The sequence below is a fragment of the Oncorhynchus clarkii genome, chromosome 1 (genome assembly GCF_045791955.1).
Source record: "Oncorhynchus clarkii lewisi isolate Uvic-CL-2024 chromosome 1, UVic_Ocla_1.0, whole genome shotgun sequence".
NCBI lineage: Eukaryota > Metazoa > Chordata > Actinopteri > Salmoniformes > Salmonidae > Oncorhynchus > Oncorhynchus clarkii.
The window spans coordinates 1,484,635-1,509,181 of NC_092147.1; the positions used below are offsets into that span (position 1 = coordinate 1,484,635).

At 40.2% G+C, this 24,547-nt stretch overlaps 1 protein-coding gene across 2 annotated transcripts in view; it reads left to right on the forward strand.

Moving 5' to 3' along the window:
* Positions 1–13,603: 13,603 nt before the first annotated feature.
* The window catches only part of LOC139412646 (cytoplasmic FMR1-interacting protein 1 homolog), a 114,888-nt gene continuing 103,944 nt past the window's right edge, over positions 13,604–24,547 (forward strand). The window contains exons 1-3 of one of the 2 annotated variants that reach the window (XM_071159415.1): positions 13,604–13,805; positions 23,180–23,297; positions 23,413–23,502. In XM_071159415.1, coding sequence (XP_071015516.1) covers positions 23,181–23,297; positions 23,413–23,502 — 207 coding nt within the window. In that variant the 5' untranslated portion in view covers positions 13,604–13,805; position 23,180. Of the gene's footprint in view, positions 13,806–23,176; positions 23,298–23,412; positions 23,503–24,547 lie in introns of both variants that reach the window. The other variant, XM_071159339.1, reaches the window with a different exon arrangement.

Below are 24,547 nucleotides of genomic sequence, written 5' to 3' on the forward strand. Positions count from 1 at the left end.
GTGCATCCTGTTTCCATTGATCATCCTTGAGATGTTTCTACAACTTGATTGGAGTCCACCTGTGGTAAATTCAATTGATTGGACATTATTTGGAAAGGCACACACACGTCTATATAAAGGTCCCACAGTTGACAGTGCATGTCAGAACAAAAACCAAGCCATGAGGTCGAAGGAGAGCTCCAAGACAGGATTGTGTCGAGGAACAGATCTGGGGAAAGGTACTAAAAAATGTCTGCAGCGTTGAAGGTCCCCAAGAACACTGTGGTCTCCATCATTCTAGCCTAGTGGTTAGAGCGTTGGACTAGTAACCAGAATGGTTGCAAGTTCAAATCCCCGAGCTGACAAGGCACAAATCTGTCGTTCTGCCCCTGAACAGGCAGTTAACCCACTGTTCCTAGGCCATCATTGAAAATAAGAATGTTGTTCTTAACTGACTTGCCTAGTTAAATAAAGATAAAATAAACAATAAATACCCATGAAGATTTGAGTCGTTTGGATATTTATGTAAATGTGATATTTAATAAAAATGTATATACATCTGAAAACATTTCTAAAAACTTGTTTTTGCTTTGTCATGGGATATTGTTGTATGTAGATTGACGTTCCAGCAGGCATATCTCACTGATCATCCCTAAAGCCAACACCTCATTTGGCCGCCTTTCCTTCCAGTTCTCTGCTGTCTGTGACTGGAACGAATTGCAAAAATCGCTGAAGTTTATTTCCCTCACCAACTTTAAGCATCAACTATCTGAGCAGTTTACCGATCGCTGCAGCTGTACATAGTCCATCTGTAAATAGCCCACCCAATTTACCTATCTCATTCCCATACTGTTTATTTTATTTACTTTATATCTATATCTTATATCTTTATATCTTTATATCTTAACTTAATATCTCTACATCTCTACATCATCATCTGCTCATTTATCACTCCAGTGTTAATCTGCTAAATTGTAATTTCGCTCCTATGGCCTATTTATTGCCTACCTCTTCATGCCTTTTGCACACAATGTATATAGACTTTCTTTTTTCTACTGTGTCATTGACTTGTTTATTGTGTTATTGGCTTGTTTATTGTTTATTCCATTTGTAACTGTGTGTCTGTGTCGCACTGCTTTGCTTTATCTTGGCCAGGTCACAGTTGTAAATGAGAACTTGTTCTCAACTGGCCTACCTGGTTAAATAAAGGTGTTCTCAACTAGCCTACCTGGTTAAATAAAGGTGTTCTCAACTAGCCTAACTTGTTAAATAAAGGTGATCTAGCCTACCTGGCTAAATAAAGGAGAAATAAAATACATTTTAAAAAATGAGGGTGGAAAAAACAATTGAATCACTTTTAAGCTGTAATGTAACTAATGTATCATTCATTGAGGAGTGCGTTTAGTCCTTCCCTGGTAAGTTGTTTCCTTCATCCCTAGTGGATGAAGTCCAAGATTGTCTGTTATATTGACAACATATTTGAGTGACCGCTCTTAACAATGAAAATGACATGCCCTCATAGATGGAAGGCAGAAGAGGTCAGGTGGGATCCTTCTAGCCAATGAGTGGGCAGACATGCATATGGAGAACAGGCAATAAGAGACCCAGGACTCATCTTTGTATGTCATTAAGTATGTCACAGCATGGGCAGTGCCATTGAGGCCATTTCCATTTTAAAGTAGTATATTTTCTTCATTGGCAGATTTCTCCCAGCTCTTAAGAATCCCCACCCAGTTGACAACTTTAAAATGGTGCAAGCCCTCATTGGCAATGTCCATGCTAAAACGGGTCAAATGCATGAGTCCTTATGACAAGCACAACTAATAGTTGTTTTGGGGTAATTTGCTTTAATGCTTGAATCCAGCTTTAAATCAAATCAAATGTTACTGGTCACATACACATGGTTAGCAGATGTTATTGGTCACATACACATGGTTAGCAGATGTTATTGGTCACATACACATGGTTAGCAGATGTTATTGGTCACATACACATGGTTAGCAGATGTTATTGGTCACATACACATGGTTAGTAGATGTTATTGGTCACATACACGTGGTTAGCAGATGTTATTGGTCACATACACATGGTTAGCAGATGTTATTGGTCACATACACATGGTTAGCAAATGTTATTGGTCACTTACACATGGTTAGCAGATGTTATTGGTCACTTACACATGGTTAGCAGATGTTATTGGTCACATACACATGGTTAGCAGATGTTATTGGTCACATACACATGGTTAGCAGATGTTATTGGTCACATACACATGGTTAGCAGATGTTATTGGTCACATACACATGGTTAGCAGATGTTATTGGTCACATACACATGGTCAGCAGATGTTATTGGTCACACACATGGTTAGCAGATGTTATTGGTCACATACACATGGTTAGCAGATGTTATTGGTCACATACACATGGTTAGCAGATGTTATTGGTCACATACACATGGTTAGCAGATGTTATTGGTCACATACACATGGTTAGCAGATGTTATTGGTCACATACACATGGTTAGCAGATGTTATTGGTCACATACACATGGTTAGCAGATGTTATTGGTCACATACACATGGTTAGCAGATGTTATTGGTCACATACACATGGTCAGCAGATGTTATTGGTCACACACATGGTCAGCAGATGTTATTGGTCACATGGTTAGCAGATGTTATTGGTCACATACACATGGTCAGCAGATGTTAATGGTCACATGGTTAGCAGATGTTATTGGTCACATACACATGGTCAGCAGATGTTATTGGTCACATGGTTAGCAGATGTTATTGGTCACATTATTAGCAGATGTTATTGGTCACATACACATGGTCAGCAGATGTTATTGGTCACATGGTTAGCAGATGTTATTGGTCACATGGTTAGCAGATGTTATTGGTCACATACACATGGTCAGCAGATGTTATTGGTCACATACACATGGTTAGCAGATGTTATTGGTCACTTACACATGGTTAGCAGATGTTATTGGTCACATACACATGGTCAGCAGATGTTATTGGTCACATACACATGGTTAGCAGATGTTATTGGTCACATACACATGGTTAGCAGATGTTATTGGTCACATACACATGGTTAGCAAATGTTATTGGTCACTTACACATGGTTAGCAGATGTTATTGGTCACATACACATGGTTAGCAGATGTTATTGGTCACATACACATGGTTAGCAGATGTTATTGGTCACATACACATGGTCAGCAGATGTTATTGGTCACATGGTTAGCAGATGTTATTGGTCACATGGTTAGCAGATGTTATTGGTCACATACACATGGTCAGCAGATGTTATTGGTCACATGGTTAGCAGATGTTATTGGTCACATACACATGGTCAGCAGATGTTATTGGTCACATGGTTAGCAGATGTTATTGGTCACATGGTTAGCAGATGTTATTGGTCACATACACATGGTCAGCAGATGTTATTGGTCACATACACATGGTTAGCAGATGTTATTGGTCACATATACATGGTTAGCAGATGTTGCTGAGCGGCCTTTCAGGTTACGTCAATATAGGACTCGTTTTACAGTGGATATAGATACTTTTGTACCTGTTTCCTCCAGCATCTTCACAAGGTCCTTTGCTGTTGTTCTGGGATTGATCTGCACTTTTCGCATCAAAGTACGTTCATCTCTAGGAGACAGAACGCGTCTCCTTCCTGAGCAGTATGACAGCTGCATTGTCCCATGGTGTTTATATGTGCATACTATTGTACAGATGAACGTGGTAACTTCAGGCATTTTGAAATTGCTCCCGAGGAAGAACCAGACTTGTGGAGGTCTACCATTTTTATTCTAATTTCTTTAGATTTTCCCGTGATGTCAAGCAAAGAGGCACTGAATTTGAAGGTAGGCCTTGAAATACAGTACATCCACAGGTACACCTCCAATTGGCTCAAATTTGTATTTTTACTTATTTATTTAACCAGGTAGGCAAGTTGAGAACAAGTTCTCATTTACAACTGCGACCTGGCCAAGATAAAGCATAGCAGTTCGACACATACAGCAACACGGAGTTACAAACATACAGTCAATAGTACAGCATAAACAAGTCTATATACAATGTGAGCAAATGAGGTGAGATAAGGGAGGTAAAGGCAAAAAAAAGGCCATGGTGGCGAAGTAAATACAATATAGCAAGTGAAACACTGGATTGGTAGATTTGCAGTGGAAGAATATGCAAAGTAGAGAGAGAAATAATGGGGTTCAAAGGAGCTAAATAAATAAATACAGTAGGGGGAGAGGTAGTTGTTTGGACTAAATTATAGAAATTATTTCAATTAGCCTATCAGAAGCTTCTAATGTCACGGTCGTCATGAGGAGATCAAGGCGCAGCGTGGTAAGCGAACATAACTCTTTAATTAAAGAGAGAACGCTGAAAAGATCTAGGAACAGTGAAGCAATATGGCTAGTGCAGAACAGGCAACTAAACATAGAATAACAACCCACAAACTATCCAAGGAATATGGCTACCTAAATATGGTCCCAATCAGAGACAACGATAAACAGCTGCCTCTGATTGAGAACCAATCTAGGCAACCATAGACATATAAACACATAGACTAAGTAAACCCATAAACATACAAAAACCCCTAGACAATACAAAACCACACAAAGCACCCTTGTCACACCCTGACCTAACCAAATTATAAAGAAAACTAAGATAACTAAGGTCAGGGCTTGATATCTAAAGCCATGACACCATTTTCTGGAATTTTCAAATCTGTTTAAATGCACACTCAATTTAGAATATGCACACTTAACTTAGAATATGCACACTCAACTTAGTGTACGCACACTCAACTTAGTGTATGCACACTCAACTTAGTGTATGCACACTCAACTTAGAATATGCACACTCAACTTAGTGTATGCACACTCAACTTAGTGTATGCACACTTCTGGAACACTGGAATTGTGATTCAGTGAATTATACGTGAAATAATCTCTTTGTAAACAATTGTTGGAAAAATGACTTGTAGATGACAAAGTAGATGTCCTAACCGACTTGCCAAAACTATAGTTTGTTAACAAGAAATGTGAGGAGTGGTTGAAAAACAAGCTTTAATGGCTCCAACATAAGAATATGTACATTTCTGACTTCAACTGTAGATGCTAGTTGATGGTAGTTATTTTTATAGTTGGTGTTATCTAACAGTGGTACAGTTGGTGGTATTAATAGTGGTATATAGTTGGTGGTATTAATAGTGGTATATAGATGGTGGTATGTAATAGTGGTATATAGATGGTGGTATGTAATAGTGGTATATAGATGGTGGTATGTAATAGTGGTATATAGATGGTGGTGTGTAATAGTGGTATATAGATGTTGGTATGTAATAGTGGTATATAGATGGTGGTGTGTAATAGTGGTAGATAGATAGATGGTGGTATTAATAGTGGTATATAGATGGTGGTGTGTAATAGTGGTAGATAGATAGATGGTGGTATTAATAGTGGTATATTGATGGTGGTATGTAATAGTGGTATATAGATGGTGGTATGTAATAGTGGTATATAGTTGGTGGTGTGTAATAGTGGTATATAGATGTTGGTGGTATTAATAGTGGTATATAGATGGTGGTATGTAATAGTGGTATATAGATGGTGGTATGTAATAGTGGTATATAGATGGTGGTGTGTAATAGTGGTATATAGTTGGTGGTATTAATAGTGGTATATAGATGGTGGTATTAATAGTGGTATATAGATGGTGGTATGTAATAGTGGTATATAGATGGTGGTATGTAATAGTGGTATATAGTTGGTGGTATTAATAGTGGTATATAGATGGTGGTGTGTAATAGTGGTATATAGATGTTGGTATGTAATAGTGGTATATAGATGGTGGTGTGTAATAGTGGTAGATAGATAGATGGTGGTATTAATAGTGGTATATAGATGGTGGTGTGTAATAGTGGTAGATAGATAGATGGTGGTATTAATAGTGGTATATTGATGGTGGTATGTAATAGTGGTATATAGATGGTGGTATGTAATAGTGGTATATAGTTGGTGGTGTGTAATAGTGGTATATAGATGTTGGTGGTATTAATAGTGGTATATAGATGGTGGTATGTAATAGTGGTATATAGATGGTGGTATGTAATAGTGGTATATAGATGGTGGTGTGTAATAGTGGTATATAGTTGGTGGTATTAATAGTGGTATATAGATGGTGTGTAATAGTGGTATATAGATGGTGGTATGTAATAGTGGTATATAGATGGTGGTATGTAATAGTGGTATATAGATGGTGGTATGTAATAGTGGTATATAGATGGTGTTATGTAATAGTGGTATATAGATGGTGGTATGTAATAGTGGTATATAGTTGGTGGTATTAATAGTGGTATATAGATGGTGTGTAATAGTGGTATATATATGGTGGTGTGTAATATTGGTGTATAGATGTTAGATGGTGGTGGGTAATAGTGGTATGTAGATGTCGGTGGTATTAATAGTGGTATATAGATGTTGGTGGTATGTAATAGTGGTATATAGATGTTGGTGGTATGTAATAGTGGTATATAGATGTTTGTGGTATGTAATAGTGGTATATAGATGTTGGTTGGTGGTATGTAATAGTGGTATATAGATGTTGGTTGGTGGTATGTAATAGTGGTATATAGATGGTGGTATGTAATAGTGGTATATAGATGTTGGTGGTATGTAATAGTGGTATATAGATGTTGGTTGGTGGTATGTAATAGTGGTATATAGATGTTGGTTGGTGGTATGTAATAGTGGTATATAGATGTTAGATGGTGGTGGTATGTAATAGTGGTATATAGATGGTGGTATGTAATAGTGGTATATAGATGATGGTGTGTAATAGTGGTATATAGATGGTGGTGGTATGTAATAGTGGTATATAGATGTTGGTTGGTGGTATGTAATAATGGTATATAGATGTTGGTTGGTGGTATGTAATAGTGGTATATAGATGGTGGTATGTAATAGTGGTATATAGATGTTGGTTGGTGGTATGTAATAGTGGTATATAGATGGTGATATGTAATAGTGGTATATAGATGTTGGTTGGTGGTATGTAATAGTGGTATATAGATGGTGGTATGTAATAGTGGTATATAGATGTTGGTTGGTGGTATGTAATAGTGGTATATAGATGTTGGTTGGTGGTATGTAATAGTGGTACATAGTTGGTGGTATTAATAGTGGTATATAGATGGTGGTATGTAATAGTGGTATGTAGATGTCGGTGGTATTAATAGTGGTATATAGATGTTGGTGGTATGTAATAGTGGTATATAGATGTTGGTGGTATGTAATAGTGGTATATAGATGTTTGTGGTATGTAATAGTGGTATATAGATGGTGGTATGTAATAGTGGTATATAGATGTTGGTGGTATGTAATAGTGGTATATAGATGTTGGTTGGTGGTATGTAATAGTGGTATATAGATGTTGGTTGGTGGTATGTAATAGTGGTATATAGATGTTAGATGGTGGTGGTATGTAATAGTGGTATATAGATGGTGGTATGTAATAGTGGTATATAGATGATGGTGTGTAATAGTGGTATATAGATGGTGGTGGTATGTAATAGTGGTATATAGATGTTGGTTGGTGGTATGTAATAGTGGTATATAGATGTTGGTTGGTGGTATGTAATAGTGGTATATAGATGGTGGTATGTAATAGTGGTATATAGATGTTGGTTGGTGGTATGTAATAGTGTTATATAGATGTTGGTTGGTGGTATGTAATAGTGGTATATAGATGGTGATATGTAATAGTGGTATATAGATGTTGGTTGATGGTATGTAATAATGGTATATAGATGGTGGTGGTATGTAATAGTGGTATATAGATGTTGGTTGGTGGTATGTAATAGTGGTATATAGATGTTGGTTGGTGGTATGTAATAGGGGTATATAGATGGTGGTATGTAATAGTGGTATATAGATGGTGGTGTGTAATAGTGGTATATAGATGTTGGTTGGTGGTATGTAATAGTGGTATATAGATGTTGGTTGGTGGTATGTAATAGTGGTATATAGATGTTGGTGGTATGTAATAGTGGTATATAGATGGTGGTGGTATGTAATAGTGGTATATAGATGTTGGTTGGTGGTATGTAATAGTGGTATATAGATGATGGTTGGTGGTATGTAATAGTGGTATATAGATGGTGGTATGTAATAGTGGTATATAGATGGTATGTAATAGTGGTATATAGATGGTGGTGTGTAATAGTGGTATATAGATGTTAGATGGTGGTGGTATGTAATAGTGGTATATAGATGTTGGTGGTATGTAATAGTGGTATATAGATGTTGGTTTGTGGTATGTAATAGTGGTATATAGATGGTGATATGTAATAGTGGTATATAGATGTTGGTTGGTGGTATGTAATAGTGGTATCTAGATGGTGGTATGTAATGTTTGGGGCGGCAGGGTAGCCTAGCGGTAGGGTAGCCTAGCGGTTAGAGCATTGGACTAGTAACCGAAAGGTTGCAAGTTCAAATCCCCGAGCTGACAAGGTACAAATCTGTCGTTCTGCCCCTGAACAGGCAGTTAACCCACTGTTCCTAGGCCTTCATTGAAAATAAGAATTTGTTCTTAACTGACTTTTCTAGTAAAATAAAGGTAAAATAAAAATAAAATAAATAGTGGTATATAGATGGTGGTGGTATGTAATAGTGGTATATAGATGTTGGTTGGTGGTATGTAATAGTGGTATATAGATGTTGGTTGGTGGTATGTAATAGTGGTATATAGATGGTGATATGTAATAGTGGTATATAGATGTTGGTTGGTGGTATGTAATAGTGGTATATAGATGGTGGTATGTAATAGTGGTATATAGATGTTGGTTGGTGGTATGTAATAGTGGTATATAGATGGTGGTATGTAATAGTGGTATATAGATGGTGGTGTGTAATAGTGGTATATAGATGGTGGTGGTATGTAATAGTGGTATATAGATGTTGGTGGTATGTAATAGTGGTATATAGATGTTGGTTGGTGGTATGTAATAGTGGTATATAGATGGTGATATGTAATAGTGGTATATAGATGTTGGTTGGTGGTATGTAATAGTGGTATTTAGATGTTGGTTGGTGGTATGTAATAGTGGTATATATAGATGGTGATATGTAATAGTGGTATATAGATGTTGGTTGGTGGTATGTAATAGTGGTATATAGATGGTGGTATGTAATAGTGGTGTATAGATGGTGGTATGTAATAGTGGTATATAGATGTTGGTGGTATGTAATAGTGGTATATAGATGTTGGTGGTATGTAATAGTGGTATATAGATGGTGGTGGTATGTAATAGTGGTATATAGATGTTGGTTGGTGGTATGTAATAGTGGTATATAGATGTTGGTTGGTGGTATGTAATAGTGGTATATAGATGTTGGTTGGTGGTATGTAATAGTGGTATATAGATGGTGATATGTAATAGTGGTATATAGATGTTGGTTGGTGGTATGTAATAGTGGTATATAGATGGTGGTATGTAATAGTGGTATATAGATGTTGGTTGGTGGTATGTAATAGTGGTGTGTAATAGTGGTATATAGATGGTGGTGTGTAATAGTGGTATATAGATGGTGGTGGTATGTAATAGTGGTATATAGATGTTGGTGGTATGTAATAGTGGTATATAGATGTTGGTTGGTGGTATGTAATAGTGGTATATAGATGGTGATATGTAATAGTGGTATATAGATGTTGGTTGGTGGTATGTAATAGTGGTATATAGATGGTGGTATGTAATAGTGGTATATAGATGTTGGTTGGTGGTATGTAATAGTGGTATATAGATGTTGGTATGTAATAGTGGTATATAGATGTTGGTTGGTGGTATGTAATAGTGGTATATAGATGTTGGTTGGTGGTATGTAATAGTGGTATATAGATGTTGGTTGGTGGTATGTAATAGTGGTATATAGATGGTGATATGTAATAGTGGTATATAGATGTTGGTTGGTGGTATGTAATAGTGGTACATAGATGGTGGTATGTAATAGTGGTATATAGATGGTGGTATGTAATAGTGGTATATAGATGGTGGTGTGTAATAGTGGTATATAGATGGTGGTGGTATGTAATAGTGGTATATAGATGTTGGTGGTATGTAATAGTGGTATATAGATGTTGGTTGGTGGTATGTAATAGTGGTATATAGATGGTGATATGTAATAGTGGTATATAGATGTTGGTTGGTGGTATGTAATAGTGGTAAATAGATGGTGGTATGTAACAGTGGTATATAGATGTTGGTTGGTGGTATGTAATAGTGGTATATAGATGTTGGTTGGTGGTATGTAATAGTGGTATATATAGATGGTGATATGTAATAGTGGTATATAGATGTTGGTTGGTGGTATGTAATAGTGGTATATAGATGGTGGTATGTAATAGTGGTATATAGATGGTGGTGTGTAATAGTGGTATATAGATGGTGGTGGTACGTAATAGTGGTATGTAGATGTTGGTTGGTGGTATGTAATAGTGGTATATAGATGTTGGTTGGTGGTATGTAATAGTGGTATATAGATGGTGATATGTAATAGTGGTATATAGATGTTGGTTGGTGGTATGTAATAGTGGTATATAGATGATGGTATGTAATAGTGGTATATAGATGTTGGTTGGTGGTATGTAATAGTGGTATATAGATGTTGGTGGTATGTAATAGTGGTATATAGATGGTGGTGGTATTTAATAGTGGTATATAGATGGTGGTATGTAATAGTGGTATATAGATGTTGGTTGGTGGTATGTAATAGTGGTATATAGATGTTGGTTGGAGGTATGTAATAGTGGTATATAGATGGTGGTATGTAATAGTGGTATATAGATGTTGGTTGGTGGTATGTAATAGTGGTATATAGATGTTGGTGGTATGTAATAGTGGTATATAGATGGTGGTGGTATTTAATAGTGGTATATAGATGGTGGTATGTAATAGTGGTATATAGATGTTGGTTGGTGGTATGTAATAGTGGTATATAGATGTTGGTTGGTGGTATGTAATAGTGGTATATAGATGGTGGTATGTAATAGTGGTATATAGATGGTGGTGGTATGTAATAGTGGTATATAGATGTTGGTGGTACATAATAGTGGTATATATAAATGTTGGTGGTACGTAATAGTGGTATGTAGATGGTGGTTGGTGGTATGTAATAGTGGTATATAGATGGTGGTGGTATGTAATAGTGGTATATAGATGGTGGTATGTAATAGTGGTATATAGATGGTGGTGTGTAATAGTGGTATATAGATGTTGGTGGTATGTAATAGTGGTATATAGATGGTGGTGATATGTAATAGTGGTATATAGATGTTGGTTGGTGGTATGTAATAGTGGTATATAGATGGTGGTATGTAATAGTGGTATATAGATGTTGGTTGGTGGTATGTAATAGTGGTATATAGATGTTGGTTGGTGGTATGTAATAGTGGTATATATAGATGGTGATATGTAATAGTGGTATATAGATGTTGGTTGGTGGTATGTAATAGTGGTATATAGATGTTGGTTGGAGGTATGTAATAGTGGTATATAGATGGTGGTATGTAATAGTGGTATATAGATGTTGGTTGGTGGTATGTAATAGTGGTATATAGATGGTGGTGTGTAATAGTGGTATATAGATGTTGGTTGGTGGTATGTAATAGTGGTATATAGATGTTGGTTGGTGGTATGTAATAGTGGTATATAGATGTTGGTTGGTGGTATGTAATAGTGGTATATAGATGGTGGTATGTAATAGTGGTATATAGATGGTGGTGGTATGTAATAGTGGTATATAGATGTTGGTGGTACATAATAGTGGTATATATAAATGTTGGTGGTACGTAATAGTGGTATGTAGATGGTGGTTGGTGGTATGTAATAGTGGTATATAGATGGTGGTGGTATGTAATAGTGGTATATAGATGGTGGTATGTAATAGTGGTATATAGATGGTGGTGTGTAATAGTGGTATATAGATGTTGGTGGTATGTAATAGTGGTATATAGATGGTGGTGATATGTAATAGTGGTATATAGATGTTGGTTGGTGGTATGTAATAGTGGTATATAGATGGTGGTATGTAATAGTGGTATATAGATGTTGGTTGGTGGTATGTAATAGTGGTATATAGATGTTGGTTGGTGGTATGTAATAGTGGTATATATAGATGGTGATATGTAATAGTGGTATATAGATGTTGGTTGGTGGTATGTAATAGTGGTATATAGATGGTGGTATGTAATAGTGGTATATAGATGGTGGTGTGTAATAGTGGTATATAGATGGTGGTGGTATGTAATAGTGGTATATAGATGTTGGTGGTATGTAATAGTGGTATATAGATGTTGGTGGTATGTAATAGTGGTATATAGATGGTGGTGGTATGTAATAGTGGTATATAGATGGTGGTATGTAATAGTGGTATATAGATGTTGGTTGGTGGTATGTAATAGTGGTATATAGATGTTGGTGGTACATAATAGTGGTATATAGATGTTGGTGGTATGTAATAGTGGTATATAGATGTTGGTTGGTGGTATGTAATAGTGGTATATATATGTTGGTGGTACATAATAGTGGTATATAGATGTTGGTGGTATGTAATAGTGGTATATAGATGGTGGTGGTACGTAATAGTGGTATGTAGATGGTGGTTGGTGGTATGTAATAGTGGTATATAGATGGTGGTATGTAATAGTGGTATATAGATGTTGGTTGGTGGTATGTAATAGTGGTATATAGATGGTGGTATGTAATAGTGGTATATAGAGGTTGGTGGTATGTAATAGTGGTATATAGATGTTGGTTGGTGGTATGTAATAGTGGTATATAGATGTTGGTATGTAATAGTGGTATATAGATGGTGGTATGTAATAGTGGTATATAGATGTTGGTTGGAGGTATGTAATAGTGGTATATAGATGGTGGTATGTAATAGTGGTATATAGATGTTGGTTGGTGGTATGTAATAGTGGTATATAGATGGTGGTATGTAATAGTGGTATATAGATGTTGGTTGGTGGTATGTAATAGTGGTATATAGATGTTGGTGGTATGTAATAGTGGTATATAGATGGTGGTGGTATGTAATAGTGGTATATAGATGTTGGTTGGTGGTATGTAATAGTGGTATATAGATGGTGGTATGTAATAGTGGTATATAGATGGTGGTATGTAATAGTGGTATATAGATGGTGGTGGTATGTAATAGTGGTATATAGATGTTGGTTGGTGGTATGTAATAGTGGTATATAGATGTTGGTGGTATGTAATAGTGGTATATAGATGTTGGTTGGTGGTATGTAATAGTGGTATATAGATGTTGGTGGTATGTAATAGTGGTATATAGATGTTGGTTGGTGGTATGTAATAGTGGTATATAGACGGTGGTATGTAATAGTGGTATATCGATGTTGGTAATTTGTATTTGTGTAATTTTTCCTTTCCCCCTTTTCATTATTGTATCACAAACTGTATCCTGATTAACCACACACTCCTGCACAGTAGGTGGCAGCAAGTACAAACAAATATACGAATTCCATGATACTAAAGAAGAAAAACATTTTCTTTGGTTCAGGTCAGTGGGACAGAAACTCCCTGCTCTGCACAAATCCTGGCCTGCTGCCTCTGTTACATTGACAAGGGAAGAAGATTTCACTGACTACAAACTGGGATATCCTCGCTTTTCATCCACCATTGCGTTCCAGGAGCGTCCAGATTGTGAATAGTAGTTTTAGAAGGGTTTTTAATTTGGTCAAGAGGACCAAATTCCCAGGAGAATAACTTGGGGTGAGTAGGTAGTTACTATACTATAGTCAGCTGGGGACATTTACACCTTGTTGTGACTGACGTTATCTATCGCCGCAAACTTTCTGGGATGTTTCTTTCTGGGTGTTGTCTTTTGTGTATTCGCCTTGTTTTATTAGGTATGGGTTTTGTGCACAAGAAACGTAGCGTTTTATCTTATTTATACGGCAAAAAATAAATAGGTATGTGTTTATTGTGTTGATTCATGAAAGAAAAGGCATGTAGATAAACCGCACATTCCTTGTCTAAAGCTCTACTGTGGGCCCGATTTACTGAGCGACTAATCAGACTAGTTAGGATCTTGGCACACGCAACAGGCTGCTCTCCTGCTCAGGAATCAGACGTATATCCGCACTTCAGGAGTCAGTCTCATACAGGCGAATCAAACGGGCAGGAATCAGACGTATATCCGCACTTCAGGAGTCAGTCTCATACAGGCGAGTCAAACGGACAGGAATAATTTTCAAACAAATCATGGTTGTTGACTGACAAACCAATGACAAAAGACAACGTTAAACCAGTGCTCCAAATAATTGACTGTTATATTGAGAAATAGAGATTTCAAAGTCAACATTTTATGATTATTTCTGAACTAAAGTCATGCCCATTGCTCTTCAAAATGAGATGTTAAAGTGGTGGAATGTATTTGAACCAGATCTCTGTTAGGTAAATGATGGAACTAAATGTCTTTGTTGATGTGTGTTGACAAGGGCTGTGCAGTAGGTCTTAGTGACCCTCCAGCAAGGATCTCAGTTTGTGTGTTTGCTCAGCGACTTCCTTCCTAGTATGATCAGGCAAAGCGCAGTAGAGAGAGGGGGGAGAGTTGCTGTTTTAGGAGAAGTGAAAGAGTGCATCTGTAGATGGGGGAGGGGGCCGACAGGACCCCGGTATATCTGGGCCCCGGTATATCTGGGCCCCGGTGTATCTGGGCCCCGGTGTATATGGGCCCCGGTATATCTGGACTAGAGGTTGACCGATTAATCGGAATGGCCGATTAATTAGGGCCGATTTAAAGTTTTCATAACAATCGGAAATCAAAATTTTTTAATATTTTTTTACACCTTTATTTAATCTTTATTTAACTAGGCAAGTCAGTTAAAAAAAACATTCTTATTTTCAATGACGGCCTAGGAACGGTGGGTTAACTGCCTCGTTCAGGGGCAGAATGACAGATTTTCACCTTGTCAGCTCGGGGGATTCAATCTCCAGTCACTTCTGTAGAACAGAAGTTGCGCAGCTGCAATAAGTTAGCAGTATGTCAGAGTGAACGAACCCCCATGTCAGAAATATATAAGGTGTGAAATCACAATAAACTCCTGCTGTCAAAATAACCCGTATGAAACCCCTGTAAATGAATGGACGGACAAGCAGAGTATGTATCCTACCCACCACCACAACAAATCCAGAACCAGACCAAGCTGCAGTATAACCCAGGACCCGGCTTCACCAGAACCAGACCAAGCTGCAGTATAACCCAGGACCCGGCTTCTCCAGAACCAGACCAAGCTGCAGTATAACCCAGGACCCGGCTTCACCAGAACCAGACCAAGCTGCAGTATAACCCAGGACCCGGCTTCTCCAGAACCAGACCAAGCTGCAGTATAACCCAGGACCAGGCTTCACCAGAACCAGACCAAGCTGCAGTATAACCCAGGACCCGGCTTCACCAGAACCAGACCAAGCTGCAGTATAACCCAGGACCCGGCTTCACCAGAACCAGACCAAGCTGCAGTATAACCCAGGACCCGGCTTCACCAGAACCAGACCAAGCTGCAGTATAACCCAGGACCCGGCTTCACCAGAACCAGACCAAGCTGCAGTATAACCCAGGACCCGGCTTCACCAGAACCAGACCAAGCTGCAGTATAACCCAGGACCCGGCTTCACCAGAACCAGACCAAGCTGCAGTATAACCCAGGACCCGGCTTCACCAGAACCAGACCAAGCTGCAGTATAACCCAGGACCCGGCTTCACCAGAACCAGACCAAGCTGCAGTATAACCCAGGACCCGGCTTCACCAGAACCAGAGTCTTTGGGAGTGAGAGGAGAGTTTATTTCCAACAGAGCTTTATCTGACCCTAACCCTAACCCTGACCCTAACCCTGACCCTAACACTAACCCTGACCCTAACCCTGACCCTAACCCTGATCCTAACCCTGACCCTAACCCTGACCCTATAAACCTGACCCTAACCCTGACCCTATAACCCTGACCCTAACCCTATAACCCTGACCCTAACCCTGATCCTAATCCTAACCCTATAACCCTGACCCTAAATATGACCCTAACCCTGACCCTATAACCCTGACCCTAACCCTAACCCTGACCCTAACCCTGACCCTATAACCCTGACCCTATAACCCTAACCCTGACCCTAACCCTATAACCCTGACCCTAACCCTAACCCTGACCCTATAACCCTAACCCTAACCCTGACCCTAAGACAATCCACGGCCTGCTAGTGCAGTACTGCGTGTCTCTGCTTCCGTGCACAGGAATATGAATGAGTCATTTGACATATTTTCTCTATTATATGGGGGGAGTCCTATCTAACCCAACCAGCTTTACTCCGGTTCCTGTCTGTTAAGGCGTGCTTCCCAGCCGAAACAGTTTGTGCATTATGATGACAAGACAATAGTGGGAGGTCCACCCCCCTCCGTCTGTGATTGGTCAACGGGGATTCTTCAATTAAGTATTTGTCATTCAATGAGAGACGGCTCATTTTCATGCACGTGTTTTCATTGAGAAATACTGAACCAAGCATTACTAGTTAGATGTAAAATTGAGCAACTAAGATCTCCTTGGCAAAAAGTTTTAAATGAATGGCAAATTTCTTGAGTTATCTTAGATTAATTGAGACTATTTTGACTACGGTGTCTCAAAATGGACAAACAGCTTGAAAAACAACAATATAACTAAGGTCTTTTAAGTTAGTATGCAAGCACATTCGTTCAGGTCGCCAGCTGAACTGAAGCATGAGGACGCCTTTACTCTGCTCTGGGGCTGCTTTCCAAACTGCACCCTATTCCCTATATAGTGCAGTACTTTACACCAGAGTCCTCTGTGTCCACAGAGCCTGTCTGTCTCAGTTAGGGCAAGCTGTGTCCCCAGAGCCTGTCTGTCTGTCTCAGTTAGGGCTAGCTGTGTCCCCAGAGCCTGTCTGTCTGTCTCAGTTAGGGCTAGCTGTGTCCCCAAAGCCTGTCTGTCTGTCTCAGTTAGGGCTAGCTGTGTCCCCAAAGCCTGTCTGTCTGTCTCAGTTAAGGCTAGCTGTGTCCCCAGAGCCTGTCTGTCTGTCTCAGTTAGGGCTAGCTGTGTCCCCAGAGCCTGTCTGTTTCAGTTAGGGCTAGCTGTGTCCCCAGAGCCTGTCTGTCTCAGTTAGGGCTAGCTGTGTCCCCAGAGCCTGTCTGTCTGTCTCAGTTAGGGCTAGCTGTGTCCCCAGAGCCTGTCTGTCTCAGTTAGGGCTAGCTGTGTCCACAGAGCCTGTCTGTCTCAGTTAGGGCTAGCTGTGGCTCTCTGTTTCCTGTGCTGCTTGCTCTCCCCCTCCTAGGGCTATTCCTGGTACCAGGGCAGTTAAGCCTCTTATGGGGGTAAATCCATTTGAATTCAATCACTTTTTGACAGCACCCCTTTTGATTTGAATGCAACCTTCCAGATATATTTGCTCGTTGTAGAAGTGCACGGAAAGTGACTTTCTGGACCTGAATGCTAAAACATTCAAGAGATCAAGGGGACCTATTTACCCCACTGTGCCATGAGATATGTCTTCATCACTGGAAAAGATACATGGTTGTGTTTGATATCATTTGAAAGCTTACAGACAGGGCTGTCGAACTATCTTATCATTTATATTTATATAAATATATATAAATGTATATATATATATATATATATATATATATATATATATATATATATATAAAAATATATATATATATATATCTACATTTTATTTGTCACATGCCCCGTATACAACAGGTGTAGTAGACCTTACAGTGAAATGCTGAATACAACAGGTGTAGTAGACCTTACAGTGCAATGCTGAATACAACAGGTGTAGTAGACCTTACAGTGAAATGTTGAATACAACAAGTGTAGTAGACCTTACAGTGAAATGCTGAATACAACAGGTGTAGTAGACCTTACGGTGAAATGCTGAATACAACAGGTGTAGTAGACCTTACGGTGAAATGCTGAATACAACAGGTGTAGTAGACCTTACAGTGAAATGCTGAATACAACAGGTGTAGTAGACCTAACAGTGAAATGCTGAATACAACAGGTGTAGTAGACCTTACAGTGAAATGCTGGATACAACAGGTGTAGTAGACCTTACAGTGAAATGCTGAATACAACAGGTGCAGTAGACCTTACAGTGAAATGCTGAATACAACAGGTGTAGTAGACCTTAGAGTCAAAATGGAGGCTATATACATGGTATTACGGTACAGAGTCAAGATGGAGGCTATATACATGGTATTACAGTACAGAGTCAATGTGGAGGCTATACACATGGTATTACGGTACAGAGTCAATGTGGAGGCTATATACAGGGTGTTACGGTACAGAGTCAATGTGGAGGCTATATGCAGGGGGTACTGGTACAGAGTCAATGTGGAGGCGATGTACAGGGGTACAGAATCAATGTGGAGGCTATATACAGGGTGTACTAATCGGCCGATTTTTACATGTACAGTGCCTTGCGAAAGTATTCGGCCCCCTTGAACTTTGCGACCTTTTGCCACATTTCAGGCTTCAAACATAAAGATATAAAACTGTATTTTTTTGTGAAGAATCAACAACATGTGGGACACAATCATGAAGTGGAACGACATTTATTGGATATTTCAAACTTTTTTTAACAAATCAAAAACTGAAAAATTGGGCGTGCAAAATTATTATTTATGCCAAATCTTTTCAGTCTCCTAGGGGGGATTGGGTTTGTCGTGCCCTCTTCTGTCTTGGTGTGTTTGGACCATGTTAGTTTGTTGGTGATGTGGACACCAAGGTACTTGAAGCTCTCAACCTGCTCCACTACAGCCCCATCGATGAGAATGGGGGCGTGCTCGGTCGTCCTTCTCCTGTAGTCCACAATCATCTCCTTTGTCTTGATCACATTGAGGGAGAGGTTGTTGTCCTTGCACCACACGGCCAGGTCTCTGACCTCCTCCCTTTAGGCTGTCTCATCGTTGTCAGTGATCAGGCCTACCACTGTTGTGTCATCTGCAAATTTAATGATGGTGTTGGAGTCGTGCCTGGCCGTGCAGTCATGAGCGAACATGGAGTACAGGAGGGGACTGAGCATGTACCACTGAGGGGCCCTTGTGTTGAGGATCAGCGTGGCGGATGTTACCTACCCTTACCATTTGGGCGTGGCCCATCAGGAAGTCCAGGTTCCAGTTGCAGAGGGAGGTGTTTAGTCCCAGGGTCCTTAGCTTAGTGATGAGCTTGGAGGGCACTATGGTGTTGAACCCTGAGCTGGAGTCAATGAAGAGCATTCTCACATAGGTGTTCCTTTTGTCCAGGTGTGAAAGGGCAGTGTGGAGTGCAATAGAGATTGCATCATCTATGGATCTGTTGGGGCAGTATGCAAATTGGAGTGGGTCTAGGGTTTCTGAGATAATGGTGTTGATGTGAGCCATGACCAGCCTTTCGAAGCACTTCATGGCTAAAGACGTGAGTGCTACGTGTCGGTAGTCATTTAGGCAGGTTACCTTAATGTTCTTGGGCACAGGTACTATGGTGGTCTGCTTAAAACATGCTGATATTACAGACTCAGACAGGGACAGGTTGAAAATGTTAGTGAAGACACTTTCCAGTTGGTCAGCGCATGCTCACAGTACACGTCCTGGTAATCTGCCTGGCCCTGCGGCCTTGTGAATATTGACCTGTTTAAAAGTCTTACTCACATCGGCTGCGGAGAGCGTGATCACATAGTCTTCCGAGAACAGCTGGTGCTCTCATGCATGTTACAGTGTTATTTGCTTCAAAGCGAGCATGGAAGTAGTTTAGCTCGTCTGATAGGCTCTTGTCACTGGGCAGCTCTCGGCTGTGCTTCCCTTTGTAGTCTGTAATGGTTTGCAGGCCCTGCCACATCCGATGAGCGTCAGATCCGGTGTAGTACGATTCGATCTCAGTCCTGTATTGACGCTTTGCCTGTTTGATGTTTCCTCGGAGGGCATAGTGGGATTTCTTATAAGCTTCCAGGTTGGAGTCCCACTCCTTAAAAGTGGCAGCTCTAGCCTTTAGCTCAGTGTGGGTTCTGCCTGTAATCCATAACTTCTGGTTGGGGTATGTATGTATGGTTACTGTGGGGATGACGTCATCGATGCACTTATTGATGATGCCAATGACTGATGTGGTGTACTCCTCAATGCCATCGGAGGATTCCCGGAGCATATTCCAGTCTGTGCTGCAAAACAGTCCTGTAGCATCTGCTTCATCTGACCACTTTTTTATTGATCGAGTCACTGGTGCTTCCTGCTTTAGTTTTTGTTTGTAAGCAGGAATCAGGAGGATAGAATTATGGTCAGATTTGCCAAATGGAGGGTGAGGGAGAGCTTTGTATGCGTCTCTGTGTGTGAAGTAAAGGTGGTCTAGAATTATTTTCCCTCTGGTTGCACATTTAACATGTTGATAGAAATTTGGTAAAACAGATTTAAGTTTCCCTGCATTAAAGTCCCCGGCTACTAGGAGTGCCGCCTCTGGATGAGCAGTTTATTGTTTGCTTATGCCGGTATACAGCTCATACAATGCTGTCTTAGTGCCAACCTCTGACTGTGGTGGTATGTAAACAGCTACGAAAAATAGAAGAATACAGATGAAAACTCTCTCGGTAGATAGTTGGTCTACAGAATATCATTAGCAATTCTACCTCAGGCGAGCAATAGCTCAAGACTTCCTTAGTTATCGTGCACCAGCTGTTATTTACAAAAATACATAGTCCGCCGCCACTTGTCTTAACAGAGGCCACTGTTCTATCCTGCCGGTCCATCGTATAACCAGCCAGCTGTATGTTGATAGTGTCATCGTTCAGCCACGACTCCGTGAAGCATAAGATGTAACAGTTTTCAAAGTCCAGTTGGTAGTTTAATCTTCCGCGAGAAAGCAGTATATCTATCCTTCTCGTCGGGCTCGTCAGAGTCGTGAAAGGAAAAAAAGGATTCTGCTAGTCCGTGGTGAGTAATCACAGTCCTGATGCCTGGAAGTTATTTTCGGTCGTAAGAGACGGTCACTGCAACATTATGTACAAAATAGTAAAACAATAAGTTGCAAATAAACAAACCAAAAACACGATAGGTTGGGGACCGTCTTATCTGTGTGTTGTTGCAGCGGCATCATATCTCTAACTCCTATATCTGTGTGTTGTTCCAGCATCATATCTCTAACTCCTATATCTGTGTGTTGTTGCAGCATCATATCTCTAACTCCTATATCTGTGTGTTGTTCCAGCATCATATCTCTAACTCCTATATCTGTGTATTGTTGCAGCATCATATCTCTAACTCCTATATCTGTGTGTTGTTCCAGCATCATATCTCTAACCCCCATATGTCTTGTTCCAGCAGCAGCATCATATCTCTAACTCCTATATCTGTTTTGTTCCAGCAGCATCATATCTCTAACTCCTATATGATGCTGCAACAACACACAGATATAGGGGTTAGAGATATGATGCTGCAACAACACACAGATATCTCTAACTCCTATATCTGTGTGTTGTTCCAGCAGCATCATATCTCTAACTCCTATATCTGTGTGTTGTTGCAGCATCATATCTCTAACTCCTATATCTGTGTGTTGTTGCAGCATCATATCTCTAACCCCTATATCTGTGTGTTGTTGCAGCATCATATCTCTAACCCCCATATCTGTTTTGTTACTGCAGCATCATGTCTCTAACTCCTATATCTGTCTTGTTCCAGCAGCATCATATCTCTAACTCCTATATCTGTTTTGTTCCAGCGGCATCATGTCTCTAACTCCTATATCTGTCTGTTGTTGCAGCATAATATCTCTAACTCCTATATCTGTGTGTTGTTGCAGCGGCATCATATCTCTAGCTCCTATATCTGTGTGTTGTTCCAGCATCATATCTCTAACTCCTATATCTGTTTTGTTCCAGCATCATCATATCTCTAACTCCCATATCTGTGTGTTGTTGCAGCGGCATCATATCTCTAGCTCCTATATCTGTGTGTTGTTCCAGCATCATATCTCTAACTCCTATATCTGTGTGTTGTTCCAGCATCATATCTCTAACTCCTATATCTGTGTGTTGTTGCAGCATCATATCTCTAACTCCTATATCTGTGTGTTGTTGCAGCGGCATCATATCTCTAACTCCTATATCTGTGTGTTGTTGCAGCATCATATCTCTAACTCCTATATCTGTGTGTTGTTGCAGCATCATATCTCTAACTCCTATATCTGTGTGTTGTTGCAGCATCATATCTCTAACTCCTATATCTGTGTGTTGTTGCAGCGGCATCATATCTCTAACTCCTATATCTGTGTGTTGTTGCAGCGGCATCATATCTCTAACTCCTATATCTGTGTGTTATTCCAGCAGCATCATATCTCTAACTCCTATATCTGTGTGTTCCAGCATCATATCTCTAACTCCTATATCTGTGTGTTCCAGCATCATATCTCTAACTCCTATATCTGTGTGTTATTCCAGCAGCATCATATCTCTAACTCCTATATCTGTGTGTTCCAGCAGCATCATATCTCTAACTCCTATATCTGTGTGTTGTTGCAGCAGCATCATATCTCTAACTCCTATATATGTGCGTTCCAGCAGCATCATATCTCTAACTCCTATATCTGTGTGTTGTTGCAGCATCATATCTCTAACTCCTATATCTGTGTGTTGTTCCAGCAGCATCATATCTCTAACTCCTATATCTGTGTGTTGTTGCAGCATCATATCTCTAACTCCTATATCTGTGTGTTGTTGCAGCATCATGTCTCTAACTCCTATATCTGTGTGTTCCAGCATCATATCTCTAACTCCTATATCTGTGTGTTGTTGCAGCATCATATCTCTAACTCCTATATCTGTGTGTTCCAGCAGCATCATATCTCTAACTCCTATATCTGTGTGTTGTTGCAGCAGCATCATATCTCTAACTCCTATATATGTGCGTTCCAGCAGCATCATATCTCTAACTCCTATATCTGTGTGTTGTTGCAGCATCATATCTCTAACTCCTATATCTGTGTGTTGTTCCAGCAGCATCATATCTCTAACTCCTATATCTGTGTGTTGTTGCAGCATCATGTCTCTAACTCCTATATCTGTGTGTTCCAGCATCATATCTCTAACTCCTATATCTGTGTGTTGTTGCAGCAGCATGGCGTCCACGGTGACCCTGGAGGATGCTCTGTCCAATGTGGACCTTTTGGAGGAGCTGCCTCTCCCAGACCAGCAGCCCTGCATCGAGCCCCTGCCCTGCTCCCTCATGTACCAGGTAAGAACTGTTCTCAGACCAGGTAATTACAGTACTCATTTGCACCGTGTCTGTGCGCACAGAGCAAACTGTTAGCCTTCCTTTGATTCCAATCTAACATCCCATCTCTTTGCAGCCCAACTTCAACACCAACTTTGAGGACCGTAATGCCTTTGTGACGGGGATCGCCAGATATATCGAGCAGGCCACCGTTCACTCTAGCATGGTAAGTACCAGGTTCCAGACACATCGAGCAGGCCTCCGTCCACTCTAGCATGGTAAGTACCAGGTTCCAGACACATCGAGCAGGCCACCGTCCACTCTAGCATGGTAAGTACCAGGTTCCAGACACATCGAGCAGGCCACCGTCCACTCTGGTGTGGTAAGTACCAGTTTCCAGACACATCGAGCAGGCCACCGTCCACTCTAGCATGGTAACTACCAGGTTCCAGACACATCGAGCAGGCCACCGTCCACTCTGGTGTGGTAAGTACCAGTTTCCAGACACATCGAGCAGGCCACCGTCCACTCTAGCATGGTAACTACCAGGTTCCAGACACATCGAGCAGGCCACCGTCCACTCTGGTGTGGTAAGTACCAGTTTCCAGACACATCGAGCAGGCCACCGTCCACTCTAGCATGGTAACTACCAGGTTCCAGACACATCGAGCAGGCCACCGTCCACTCTGGTGTGATAAGTACCAATTGCCATGTGTAGCCTCATGAATAGATTGAAAAAGTATTCGTTATGCCTTTTGGAATGAATAAACTCCGTTCATGAACTTCCTCTAAATTCTCTAGTCTGTTGATACTTCATGTGGGAAACTTAGTCCCCCGAACAGGGACAAAAGAGAGGGGTAGAGTTAGAGAGAGAGAGCTGGTGGGATGGTTTATAGGGTGAATAAGGATTTATTAGGGTTTATATGGGTGAAATAAGGAGACTTGGCTGTGTCCCTTGGCTGTGTCCCTGTGATAGGAACGAGGACCCAGGCCAAGCTCTTTGCATCACAAATGGCACCCTATTCCCTATATAGGGAATAGGGTTCTGGTCTAAAGTAGTGCACTATATAGGGAATAGGGCTCTGGTCTAAAGTAGTGCACTATATAGGGAATAGGGCTCTGGTCTAAAGTAGTGCACTATATAGGGGAATAGGGCTCTGGTCTAAAGTATTGCACTATATAGGGAATAGGGCCCTGGTCTAAAGTAGTGCACTATATAGGGAATAGGGCTCTGGTCTAAAGTAGTGCACTATATAGGGAATAGGGCTCTG